The 14,180-nt window shown below is 47.4% G+C and overlaps 1 protein-coding gene across 26 annotated transcripts in view; it reads right to left on the bottom strand.

Annotated features, from left to right (window-relative positions):
* The window catches only part of SORBS2 (sorbin and SH3 domain containing 2), a 687,606-nt gene that overhangs the window by 53,454 nt on the left and 619,972 nt on the right, over nt 1–14,180 (bottom strand). For 15 of the 26 annotated variants that reach the window (XM_078678047.1, XM_078678046.1, XM_078678061.1 and 12 more), the window contains one exon: nt 3,040–3,864. The exons of the other annotated variants lie outside the window; for them this stretch is intronic. In XM_078678047.1, coding sequence (XP_078534173.1) covers nt 3,040–3,864 — 825 coding nt within the window. The remainder of the gene's footprint in view (nt 1–3,039; nt 3,865–14,180) is intronic. 26 annotated transcript variants of the gene reach the window in all.

The following is a 14,180-nucleotide window of genomic DNA, read 5'->3' on the forward strand; positions in this document are numbered from 1 at the left end:
TATTCTCAAGCATTAATGGAAGCTACTGTTGAATCATCAAAATCAGCTTTTTCCTCCATCTACCAAACTTCTTGGAAATGGTATCAAGTTAGGTTATGTCATGAATCATGACTAGTTTGTATATTTTTCATGAAAACCTACGTCATGTGAATGTTCAAGTCATATATTATTGTTCATCCGAATATTGAGATCAGCCATGAAAACTGCAAGCACGTATTGTAGATCACACCAGTAGCTTCGGCACTGCTGCAATTTTTGTCTTAACTGTATTTTTGCGAATTAAAATAGGGCTGCAAACAACGGTTAGAAATTAGGTTTTTAAGGTTTTGTACATCAAAATGCGTAAAGGAGAGTGCCAGTGACATCAAGTCTTACATCACTTTGCATGGGAATGCCATTTTGCATTTGAATGTCCTCATAAAAGTAGGGATGTAGCTGGATTTTTAACTATAGTCTTGTCCATTCCATCCTGAAAGAAAGCCTACAATTGTAGAGTTATAGAAGTAGATAACCTCTCTGTATGATGCACCTGATGCAAAGATCTCTGGAACCCCAGGATCGCTTTAAAATCATGATCTCTCGATCAAGGCTGAACATCCAATGAAAGGTCTTGTTTTGAAACTGGTGAAAAAGAGGAGATATCTGAAGGCCACCATCCAGCTATTGTAAGGAACATCAGTATTTTAGTGTAAAAAAGCCTCAATGGCTGCATCATTGTACTCAAATGTTCCCTCTCCTGGTGATGCTTGATAGTTAAGACCCTGATTTAGGTCCCACTTTACAGGATAACCTAGTCCAGTAAAATTTGGTGGTACTTTTGTCACTGCCCCAGGCATTTAAGACCTACTCTAGCTGCTATCGACAATAACAATGGTGGATGATAACCAATGAGCTGTTTTTTGCATCAATATGAACCACCTATCAACTTCCCAATCACTGATGACCTTTCCCGATGATTTCCTTTGTTGTTGATCCAGTTAGAATCCACTGAGATCATAAATGAATTGCTGTTTAGTTCATACCCCATGTTTGAACAGTACAATCATCTGCATTTGGGTGCATCTGCTATTTGTCTGCTTGGTGTTACATGCATGAGTCACAGTGACATACTGATGTGTTCCCCTAGCGATACTAGCGTGAGCCAAAGTAAAATACTGGCGTACCTGCCTAGCAATACATCTGTGACCCACAGTTATATGCTGATGTATCTGCCTAGTGATATATGTGCGACCCACAGTGAAATAATGATGTATCGGTCTAGTGATAAATGCGTGAGCAAATGCATGACCCACAATAGCAGACTGATGTACCTGCTTAGTGATACATGCATGACCCTCAGTGACAAACTGATGTTTTCATCTTTAATTGACAGTGACAGTCTTTGGTAAGTGAATCGATGTGAATTTTACCAAGGCGGTACTGCAGCTGTACCTTAGTGCTAGAGTTTCCTCCTATCTCTTGTTCTATACTGAACTCTGTTTTCATTAGTGCTGTAAGTTTCATTCTATGTCGGCAACGGGTTTCAAGCAGGTATACATAACTGTTCTCTTATGTAAGGGTTTACAGAATCATAAGCACTGACGACATAGGTGCAAACCATTTGCATACACACTTTTGAGTTTGTGCCTGGGTGATTAGTGGAACGTGTGTATGGAACAAATTCTCCACCTCCTTTGGTTCAGTGACTGAAAAGTTAGAGGACACTGAGCTGACCGCATTATCAATCCAATTTTAAATTGTGCGTCACAGATACCCTACACAATGGGGGCACACGTTAGTGACTGGTCTAGTTCAAGGGTGGTGTAACAAAATCCACTATTCAATCCAGTACTGCGAACTCTTATCCTCACATGCATTAGTGTGTGCCTTTTTGAAGTGAAAGATAATCAGGTAAACCCACTTAAACACTAGTACACGCTACAACATAACCAAAACCAATTGCTGATACCAGTTCCTTTGAAAATAATGTTGAACATTCCAGTTTTTAGATACAGGTCTTAGCTGCTAGTTTTTACATAATTCTCCAAACGAAATCCCCATTTCACAAAAAAATAGGGCTATACTATCAGAGAGGGATTGAGTGAGAAAGGAGCAAGTATTTGCTTATATGGTAATTTAGAGACACAAGTTTGTAAAACTGATTTTGATGGTTCCAGTTCATGAAACTCGTTATCACTGCCCAGGAGCTGCCTGGTGTGAATTTTGGGTCCCTTCCATATACAGTAACCTATGTCTACTAGTCAACTGAGTGGAAGCTTCCACAACGAGTGCTATTGTGTCACACCCACGTGCACTGAATTGAACTGAAATTGCATTTAAATAGTGCTCACTGCCCCTGACACGGACATGTTAGGACATCTGGATTCATGCCATCCTGTGGGTCTCTATCAGGGTCTCAAAAACATGATCCCAAAATCAGTTTCGTCACTAAGCTCAACTGCTGTGCAGATTATTTTGCGGGTCGTTGTTGTGCTGAAGTCTTGCACAAAGACAGCACAAAATAAATGTTATCTGCATTACCAGCAGTCGTGGACACAGAAGACACTAGCATTGATCCCTTGTATTGCAGGCAACTCAACAATGCAAGCCATACCTAGAAACAGTAGACTGTGCACTGCCCTCAATATGGTGGACATGCTTGTTTACCAAGGGAAAGGCAGCAGCAGAAAATTCATTGGTTGTCTCCATCGGATGATCCAAAGCATGCGATTACAAGATTTCAAGGACATCACAGATCATATCACTATCCTGCAATATCATGCCAAATCCAGAGAAAGAAGAGGTGGGGTGAGGTTAGATAAAAGGGTAGAAGGAGGGGGTGAGAAGTAGGAAAGAGGGACAGGGGGACAATGACAGTTTCAAATGACTGAGAAGGCAAACATGCAGTTTCATCCTATGGAACATTACTCAAGTGTGTGCACATTAGATGGGCTATGCGCATAGCACCAGCAGCATGCTCACTGAAATCCAATGTTAGGCACCTCACCTTTCTCCTTACAAAGAAATCAACTCCAAATCAAAATGAATTAAAAAAAATACCTCTGTAATGACTGAGCTGAAATCGTCGTTAGATACAATAGGCTTGGTTTGCACTGCTGTCACAGATTCTACGCTTCCACATTGGTCGTCCTCCTCTATGAAAAGTCTTGGAAGCTGCTCTGTTAGGTCGGGTCCACACCTATAAAATTCAGGATCTTGACATTCCAGCTGACTCCCTTGAATGATGGACATAAGCTCTTCGCAGATCTCTTCTTCCTGCTCATCAGCTGTGGTGATCGTCTGTGCTGTGGATACCCCTTTAGGAGAGCCCGAGGAGGCTGCCGGGCAACCCATTGTCTCGCATGCTTTGATGACCTCAGGACAGCTTGAGATCCCTTTATCAGAAAGAGACCCTTTTGACTGTGTCTCCAGTAAAGATTTTTCTTTTCTACAATTCTTTGTTGTGCCATCATATGTAATAGCTGCAGGAAATATGTCATGAGTCTGGCCTGAAAGAGGAGGTGAGATGGGCGACGATGTGGAAAAAGGCTGAGGTGAGGGAACAAATGTGAAGAAAAGTGCCTTTGGTGAGGTAATTGGAACAAAATGATCTTCCTTTATCCTGGGCTTGGCACTTCTAGAGGGCACTGGTTCAATCTGAGTACTTTTTAATCCCAAAGAATTGAGTTCTTCCAAGTCGGAGAAAAAGAGATCAGGAAAAGGTGGCGGGGTAGGGGCAGGTGTGCTCAGAGGTGACAACCCAACAGTCAATGACAGCCACTCAGTGGTGACAGCTTGTAGCTTCCCCTTATTAGGCTCTGCGACCAGTGGCATGCCAGGCCCAGGTGAAGGACAAGGAGCACTGACCCTCTTACTGGAAGCCAACTTTAGAAATAAAGGAAAAGGTGAAAGAAATCAAGCAGAAAAAAAAATAAAAAAAACTGCATTTAAACAGAATTGGGTGACAGCAAACAGAAATCAAAGACGCTCAGTGCCATAGTCAGGATGACAGGGTAGTTATTTCAGGAAGCACACATACTCTAAACACTTGCAGCATGCATCAGAGCAGCAGGAAAGACCTTTGAAAAGTGAAACCATATCAAGTTCACACCAGAGGTTTAAGTGTCACATTCCGGGGACAAGTCTGAATCCCACAACACAGTCTAAATGTGATCAGCTGGTGTCCTGCTTGTTGCTGTTCTGTCTGTGAAGTTCTCTCCTTTGAGTCTGTCCAACGATCTTTGGTCAGACACCTCAAGGCAATAGTACTGGGTAGGCAAGGTGAAGCTGATCACAGTGTAGAGTCTGTGAGTCAAGTGGGCGAAAAACAGACCAGTGGGATGGGCCCTGCTAGGCTTAGCTAGAAATTTACAACGGTAGTGTAAAGTAGCAATACCTGCAGCGAAGAAGCAGCAATATAAAAAGTAGATACCTGTAGCAATACCTGCAGCGAAGAAGCAGCAATATAAAAAGTATATCTTGCGGCCTACTCTTCCTTGAGTGACACCTGTGTGTACTCCTACATCTCACTTTCATGGCATGCACAGCAGTGAGAGAAGAAAAGAATGCACAGAAGTTACCTCCTACTCAAAGACATGGCATGCCTGAATGAAAGCTCAGGATGAATGTTTTGTTTGCTGAAGCCAGAAGACAACATGAACCACTGTCTTATTTCAGCAAAGGGCACATGCTAACCCTGCTGTAAATGAAACGACTAAGTTCCTGATCATGTCAAAAGGGAGGATTTTACCAGTAAACACGACATGGTAATATATATACCCTCATTTCATGGGATATTTTTTATTTCTCTGCCCAAACTCAGCTTTTGAGACAATGGGTTATGTGAATGAGCTTCTAGCAAACAGTAACCGGCATTGGCAAAACCAATCAGTCTCTGCAGTGAAACCTTGACTTTGTCAATGCTTTTTTGGCTTTAGTAGCCACTGCAAATGTGTGTGCATCTGCAGCAGCCATCTTGGAAAGGGTTGCAAAACATTATAAATGAATCATTATTTGAGTGCCGCAGATGCACGCATCCATGGCTGCTATTTTTTAACAAGTGCTGTTGAAAGATGACTCCCATGGTTGTGTGAGCATCTGTGGCAGCCAGCTTTGAATGGGGTTTACATGAAAATGAAACAACCCCAAGCATGATGCCCGCCAAATGTGCGTGCGTAGGCCAAGTTGAAAGGCAGACATCTGAAGTGGTAAAAAAAAATTGTTAAAGAGTGCTACCTACCGTGGCACATGGAAAAAAGCATCATGGCACACAGAATACATTAATGGAAAAAGCGTAAAAAAGGGCGGTTGGAGGGCACGAGGTAGCTCAATGGGGCAGGGAGTTGGGGGAAACAAGAAGGGTACAGGTGAACAGGGAAAGAAAATAGGTTCTTCCAGTCAACGCAAAACAAGGTCTGATGTCAGCAGTGGAAAGATACGTGTTTCAATCCAAGCATTGTGACCGAAATGGTCCCAAGCAGGACAAACACAAGAACAGGGAAGAACAATCACATCTGAAGCAGAGAAGCGAGATGGATAAAGAATATCATCTAATTGTGAGGAAGGGACTGACTCAAAGCTCACTATAAGTATGTGCATTGTTTTAAAGATAATAGATCTTTCCAACAGATAGCTATGACTGTCTTTAGGAGAAACCTAAAAAACACTGCTGTATGAAATGTCAACCCTCACCCAGTCAAGGTAGGCACCATGTATAGGCACTAAAATATAAAGCAAAAATAACTATAAAGTACCTGAGACTATGCCCACATTGTAATATTCAGGGCACAGCTGCAAAAAAGTATGGTGTCTGGGTTCAATGGGTATGTCATCATTTACCTCCCTTGCATATATGTAAATGATTTTAACAGGTCCGAACAGTCTTGTGACAATATGTTGCCAAGTCTGACACACATGGAGTGCTGCATCATAACCACACATACAAACCATGTGCACACATATGATATGTGCTTCTATAAAGAAGCACAGCATTATCATTGTACCAGATTAAAATAATCTTAAACTCTATAATCCACCCAATATTTTGCTTGCAATCCTGTGGCAATCTGTTATGGTCCTCAACCGAATGCAGATAATTTACAACTCTTGAATTTAATTAATTTAAGTGACTGTTCTATCCAGGAAACTGGTATATCAGTGACAGCTCTGAGGTACACTTAGTTCATAGCACTGAACAAGTACCCTGATGATGATGATGATGATGATGATGATGATGATAGCACATTGTTGCAAGTGATACAACTCTGCGACAGAGCTACAAAAACATTATCCAAATAGATCCCCTTTTGTATTCCTACACTTTTTAGTAATGTATATTTAATATGTACTCATTTGTACTTCTGCCGAAAAATGTATGGGATCCAGGATAGTGTCCTGACGTTGGATACACCAGTCAAACTCCTGCAGACTCCTGGTTTTTAGCTCAGAATAACGTGTTGTTTGTCTTATCATTCATTTTTACATTTAGTCCTTGAATAAGGTTCCAGATTCTAGAAGATAGAAAGCATGACAGAGGAGGAGACATGGACAAGATAGTGCTATGCAGGTAGTACTTTTGGATTCATCGCTTTAACACTCTAACACCAAAAGGTCAAAACGATAAAAGTTATAAAATGTTTTCAATAAAACCAGGAGAGTTGGTCCAAAATTAAGAGACAGTAAACAACCTAAACACAGGATGGGGATGGTAGGTAATATGGGAAGGGAACATCTGAAGTCACAGGACAATTTACATTGGAAAGTAAACCTCATTCACAAACATATATATTAAAGATGGATAATTACATGCAATGCTCCTCAGACAGAAATAGAATAAAAAAACAATCTCCAAATATTGAGGATAATAAAGAAGAAAGACCTGGGTTTTCGTCCACCCCGAGAAGTGAAGATAGAGTTGAGATATATGATAATTACTAATAATGAACAACAAGGGAAAGTGCAATCTTTTAGCTTTGCTCAATTTGAGTGTTAAAATTAGTAAAAAACAAATTAGAGGCCATCAAGCACAAAGTACTACTTAAAAAGCATAAACACTTAATACACTCCATTTTATGATCAGAAGCAATGTTGTTTACAGTAGTATTTTTTTGGTTTCTAGCACTGATGTCATAAATGCAGCACAAATGATGGATGATGCAGTTAGCACAAAATGGTCATATTGATATTTTTTCAGTTTCTGGGAATGACGATTGGGAATACACTCTCCGCCAAACTGAAGGGCCACCTGCTTGAATTACAGTTGTGTGGACCTTAAGTATGTCAGCGATAGGAAAGACAAATACTACCTCCCACCCTTCGCGAAGCAGTCATAATGCTTCTCCGAAAACCTGGCAAAAATCCACAGCTCTGTGGTTCATACAGGCCTCTCTCGTTATTAAATCAGGACTATAAAATTCTTGCTAAAATTGTCGCTGGACGGTCATCTCAATTAATGTAATTCATCCTCTCACCTGCCCAAACCGGCTTTGTACCCCACTGTTCCACAACGTTTAACCTCAGAACGCTATTTAAATCCTACACAGAATAAATCCGGAAGTGCTGGCCGCCACAATCCTACTAGATACCTAAAAGGCCTTCGATTCATTGGAATGGCCCTTTTTCCTGTCAGTCATGCTCTGCATGGGGATGCCTATGGGATTCAAGGCAACCACAACACTGCTATATTGCCTCCTAACGCCTCATCTCCGGTTGAACGGCACGCTATCCAGACCCTTTACGCTGTCACGGGGCACGTGACAAGGCTGCCCTCTATCGCCTTTTTTATTTATTCTTGCTATGGATCCCCTAATCCGACACTTACACAGAGGCCTGTAATTTAACATGGGCCCCCTACTAGTCTCATTGTGTGCAGATGACAATCCTTTATGTTCCGGACCCACAGGTTAATCTAGACCCTCTCATACATGAGCTACTCTGTTTTGGTGTGCACTCGGGCCTTGGCATCAATTGGCACAAATCCGTGATTTTCCCCCGAACACCCAGCACGAGTGCCTGGGAGCTTGAGTTCCCACTGGAATGGTCTGCAGATTCCGTCAAATATTTGGGCCTACACATTCACTTAGATACAGAGCAGATCATCCGCCTCAATTACGGACAGGCATTTACCACCCTCGAGACACAAATCGACAGGTGGCTAAGGTTGCCGCTGTCCATTGCAGGAAGTTGCCATTATTAATATGGTTGTCCTCCTTAAGTTTTTATATCTTTTCAACAACATTCCCATACCCCTTCCGAATAGTTTTTTCTTGACGCTCCGATCACACTTAATATGTCTAGTCTGGGGGGACAAACGGGCCCGAGTCCGCTGGCAAGTCTTCACTCTCCCCTATGAAAGAGGCGGCAATGGGGTGCCCGATTTACATTTGTATTATTTAGTAACTCAGTGTAGCTACACATATGCCTGGTATCACCCAGATGCCAGAATCACTTTTCTGCGCCCATAGGCTGAACTTGTCCTACCTGATCAATTAGCAGCTGTCCTCCCCAAAGGCCTTCCCCGAGACCCAAACAACACTGAGACAAACTGATAAATAAAGTTAAAAAATAAAATATATGGCAGCGATGGAGCCTACTCCGACTTTATTGCTGACATGATCATCTGACGTCCTGACGGAGTATGGGCAGTTGGAGGCTCCCTAATAACACTGTCTGAAATGGTAGTGAGGGACAGTAAAAAAAAAAGTACTAATGTCCCACACCATGGAAGAGAAAGCTTTGAAAGTTTGTTTTTAGTAAAACCATGTAAAGGTTTCATGGGTCGCAGTCTGTCAAATTTTTATAACAGTGACAAGAACCACCGCGACAACGGTTCTTGAAAATATTAGAGTTGTCTGCAGGGCTGGCGGACAACTCTAAATCTGGCAGGTGGAGGACCCTCGATATGGTGGGAGCAAAGTACTCCCCCATACCGACAGACTTACCTCCTCCTGCCAAACTCTAAATCAGCCCTGTAGTCAGAGACTCAGCACAAGAGATGAATAAAATATATGAAATATCTTCCTATTGTTCCCGCAAAAAAAAAAAGCCTCCTGGGGCGACAAATCGTTTCTATGCGCCACCACCAAACTCTGGAAGAGGCTTCCCTCCCACATAATGACCAGCCCCACCCTGCTCATTTTTAGGTAACAGATAAATACCTGGCTTTTCAACCAGTGATTCACAGTGTCTACCTATCTTTCTGTCAGTCCTCTAAGCGCCGAGACACCCTCGGGTAGTTGTGCGCTCAATAAAATGCATAAATAAATAAAAATTAAAAAAAATATCAATTACCTAAAATTACCAAATTAGAGCGGTTATCTATATAAACACACAAACCATAACATATAATTGCATTGTATCTTGAAGTGAAATGCAGAGACAATAAGAAATAGCAAATAGGGTATTTCACTAGAGTAACTCTTCAATGTCCAGGAATGACAACAGACATGGTGCATACCAAACAGGGAGACACAAGAGAAATGCACAGTCACTCACAAAGGAACGAAAGAAAAGATCTGTGCACAGCACGCTCAAACAAACAAACGCGTGCCATGGTAAGGACAGGCGGTGAGACTGAGGGATACACCATGTTTCCAAATAACAATCAGTGCCCCTACAGCTGAGAAACGCATGAAAAGGAGAAAAGGATTAGGAAGTATAACATAGCACGTAAATTTGGTAAGCGTACGTTCACCCAGGGGTATCTTGGCGCTGAATAACAGATGTTTATTGTTACCCAACTTAATGGTACTCATTTTATCGTCCTCAGAAGGATGAAAGGCTGGGTGGACCAGCCGGGATGTGAACCTGTGACCATAAGGTCGAACACAGGCCTCTGTAGTGTCCTGCCAGGACACAGTCTAGTTGTTGCAGTGTAACCCTACACTAAACACCCACCCACCACAGACGTCACTGGGTCAGGTGACACTGTTAATAAAAGAGCCTGAGCGCACGTGCTCAAGGCCAGATCTGCTATCCCCTAACTGGTGTCCGTGTATCTCATTCCCTACACCATGTGGGCCTAAGGCCCAACACAACATTGGCGACGAGGCCGGTAGTGAAGCCACGCGTGCCACTGCCAAAACGTCCTGAGAAAAGGGGGAGAGAGCTGCCCGCCTGCAGGGCACCCCCCGTAGCAGGGCGCAGCAGCGCCGAGAAGCCGGTGGGCACGTCGGAGCCCCGCAGCCTGCAGCGACCGCGAGGCCCACTGCACCTGCCTTCAAGGACGAGCCGACCGGAGCCCACCCGCGTCGGCCGCCACCATCCAGCGCCACCAGGAAACAGCGAACCGCCCAGAGCCCACCTGAGACGGCCGCGGGGCAGAGACCCCCACCGGAGAGGTGCACCGGCCGGACGGAGCCCACCCGCCGCGACCGCAGCCCAGGATCTGGCCCGTCGGCCGAAGGTGAGCCGGGAGTGGGAGGTGACTCCCCCCGGAAGACTGTGCACCGAAGCGGAGCCCACCCGCTATAAACACAAACTGTGCCCCAAACTGCGAGGGGTGCCCGCCATTGTCCCTGCATCAAAGCAAGACTCGCGGAGCCCACCCGCGGCCCGCCTACAGCGACGCAGTGTTGGCCGCAAACTGCCCCGTGATAATGCAAGGCTCGCAGAGCCCACCCGCGGCCTGCCTGCCGTGTCCCCCGCCGTGTGTGTGAAGAGCCTACGGCGAGGGTGAATGAACACTTGAGGCAAGACTCGCGGAGCCCACCCGCGGCCTGCCTGCAGCGCCCCTCCCCCGCCGCGTGTGTGAAGTGCGGCGGCGGGGTGGACAAACTACGAGAGGAGCGCCCGCAGCGTGAGGGAAGCTGCGGGGCGCCGTTTAATGAAAGCGGAGCCCGGCCGCGAGTGTACTGACCCCAGCGCTGCGTATACCACATTGCCGGAGGGCGGCCTGTGCCCACAAACAGAGGATCAGCGCCAACACCCCACCCCCGTGAAGCGTGTGGCCGCCGCGGTGGGGGAGGAAAACCAAAGTGTAAACCCAACGCCCGGTAAAAGCAGCACTCACCGGAGTTAAGGGAAGCTCTCCCGGGGTGACTGCCTGCATCACCACTGAGAGGAACAGAGGCGGCAAGGCAGAGTGACCGGAGAACAGCACCGACACTCCTCACCCCCCCCCCCCGCAGCGTGTGAATCAGGAAAGCTGCCGCACTGAGGGGGAGGTAAGAGACAAGATGCAGCAATGAAGCCCGTACCGGCACCGTGAACTCTGCCACCATGCGGTCAGTGAGTTTCACCGCACTCTGAATAGCCTGCACGGAGCAACCGCGAGGGGGTCACACAGATTTAAAGAAAAGATTCGAAGCACAACACAGCCCAGGCACAGACAATCACATAACAGGAGCCGTCTTACCTCAATGGCACTGTGTGTCCCTCTTTCTGCATCCTTAGCACCCTCCTGCACCGTGCCTGCCTGAACTCCTGGGGGCATCAGCAAAGCCATTGTAGCTGCAGCGCCACCCACCTACTGACTCGGGGACACCGCGCCACAGCAGCACACAGCCCCACACCGGCGCCTCTATCAACTGAGGCCCACAGCTCTCAGAAAGTCTGCCGGAGCCGGCAAATGGAAAACGCTGCCCGCCATCTAGTGGCCACGAATGGTACTGCGCCCATGCAAAGGCAGCAAATAAGGACCGATGCCTGTACTGTCTCCAGCACAGAGGAACAGGAGTGGCAGCCGCGTCCCCCACCACTGACTGAGCAGCCCCACCTGCCCCAACTCAGTCTTCCACTTCAGCACAGAGACCGAAAAAAAAAAACGGAGGGGCACCAAACACAATACACCTATACATCCAATACTGATGCATAAGCCTGCGCGAATCAACAGCTGCAGCAATATCTGGTGACGGGCACTGTGCACCAGCGTCAGAGGTGCTCTCACGGTAAATGCCTCCCTGCCCAAACACATAGCACCAGGTCAGGGAGCACGCACCACCAGTAGGAGAGAGACTGCCTGCTCAGGCCCAGTCACCGACAAAGGCTGCCCCAGGCACCACAAGACGTGCCCTCAGGGAGGAGTGCTCAGAGAGTGGCCCTTTGTACCCAGCAAGCGAAGGCAGCAAGGACTCCCACCAAGAGTCAGCGAGGGCCCTGCACAACCATAAGAGCCACAGCGACACAGGAGGAGTGGCCAGCAGCAGAGTGCATGCTCCCAAGCATGCACCAAGACCTTCAGAAGTCCAAGACTCCCCAGGACACCAACTGCCGCCTGAACCACACGGCGACACGTACCGCTGCAGGAGCACCACTGTGGACCCAACACTGCTGCGACACTGGTAGTAGGATAACTGACTCAGCCAAGTCAGTTGACAAATGCACTACATGCCACAAAGGACTGCGTAAACTTTCGAAGGAGAAAGAAAATTGCACATCGCCAAGAGTAAAAAAAAAAAGAGTCTGAACCTTCTCCAGCCCAGACAAACACCGACTAAACACAAGCAGCAACACCGGAGATAGCCCCCACCTGCAAGAGTGGGCTACCAGCCGGACAGCAACGTCTCAAGGTGGCTACCCCTATAAAAGGGAAAAGAAAAGACTGGTGCAGAGAACGCACCACACACATGGCTGTCCAAAGCCACCACCAGGAATGAGGTTGCAACGCCCGCCCCCGACTGGTGAACAGGCATAACTGCAAGCCACACCACAGGCACCCCAAGGCCAGAGGAAAACGTCCAGGGAAACGACTGCCGAGAGCAAACGACGGAGAGAGCAGCGACGCCTTGTGGCCACAGGTGTTCATCGCAGCATCAACCACTCCCGCCAACGGTCCAAAGCAGCAAGTCCCTGACAACAGCCAAAGCAGCAAGTACCCAACGACTCGCAACAGGCGTCCAAGAACTCCACACCCACACGCCAGGACCGCGCAGCTCTGCGCCGGAACGTGCCAGGAATCGGGAGCGCCAGAGTGACGCTACACAGCGACACGCCAACGCCACGGGACAGCACACAAAGGTCCCCAACAGAGACCGCGATGTCTCGCAGCAACCGGAGCGCCATCGTCAGCACGCATGGCAGCATGCACCAGAGTTGCACCAGGAGCGGTGACGCAACCCTCCTCCGCGCAGACAAAGCGCGCCAACGCCAAAACACCGTGACGGTGAATAGCGACCCCAAAGAAAACAGCACAGCATGACAACTCATGCCCAAGATGAGAACCGACCACCCAGTCTGGTCACCATGGAAAGAAAAGCAACAACAGAGAAGATCGCGACAACTGGTCCAGTCAGAGAAGAGAAGAACACCATGCCGGAGAGCTATGCCCAGACCAGAAAGAAACAGGCGGAGTGCACGCCACCTGGGGAAGACTGGTCGGGAAGGCCAACGACAGCAAGAGGACCAAATAACGTCGCAAGAAGGAACATGGAAAGCAAGGGCGCGACGCCATAAAAGAGATTGAAGATACGACGACAGGTCTAGTCACCAAGCCAAGTGAAGACAGTGTCCTACCACATGGACAAGACCACGGGGACGACATGTAGAGGGCCCGCTACATGGAGAATCCTGGTTAGCGTGAGAAAGCAAGAAAGAAGACCGGACCGCGTCGAGGAAGTGAACGAAGAGGAAGAGTGGAGAATCACATCACTCCACAGAGGAGGAGAGAGAACTACAGCACACAGGAACATCGGTGCTGTCCAAGGAGCATCGTAACAATCAGCACACAGGAGCATCGGTGCTGTCCAAGGAACATCGCAACATCCGCGTGGATCCCAGTAATCCCTACAACCTGCATTCGAGGAGACCAACCACTGAAGAACTGCATGGGTGCCCCGTGAACCTGAAGCTTACCGAAGCAGAGCATACCCGAGCACTAGACAATCCACCCTTGTGGACTACACAAGACTCGACTGTGGCCATGTCCGAAGTTCGGCAGCGACCCGTACAGCCCACGCGATCAAGTGGCGGTCCAGGGGACAAGGGCCTCGGCCGCATATCCTGTGAGAGAGGAATCCGGATGGGAGAGGTGCAGCAGCGGCAGCTCCACGACAGGCAACAGGAAGCATGAAGGCCCCAGGTAATCACCTGGCACTGAGAAACGGTCTGTTGAAGACACTGAACCCATGTCCTAACGGCAAGACCATCCTGGCGGACGACATCAACACCCCCGAGGACATCATGAGAGACTTGGCGGTGAGTCCGTTGGCAGTTCGGCAGCGACGCCTTTGCGCGGCTCATGCGAAGCCCGCACGGCCCACCCGGTC

Source organism: Lissotriton helveticus, chromosome 2_2 (genome assembly GCF_964261635.1).
Source record: "Lissotriton helveticus chromosome 2_2, aLisHel1.1, whole genome shotgun sequence".
Classification (NCBI taxonomy): domain Eukaryota; kingdom Metazoa; phylum Chordata; class Amphibia; order Caudata; family Salamandridae; genus Lissotriton; species Lissotriton helveticus.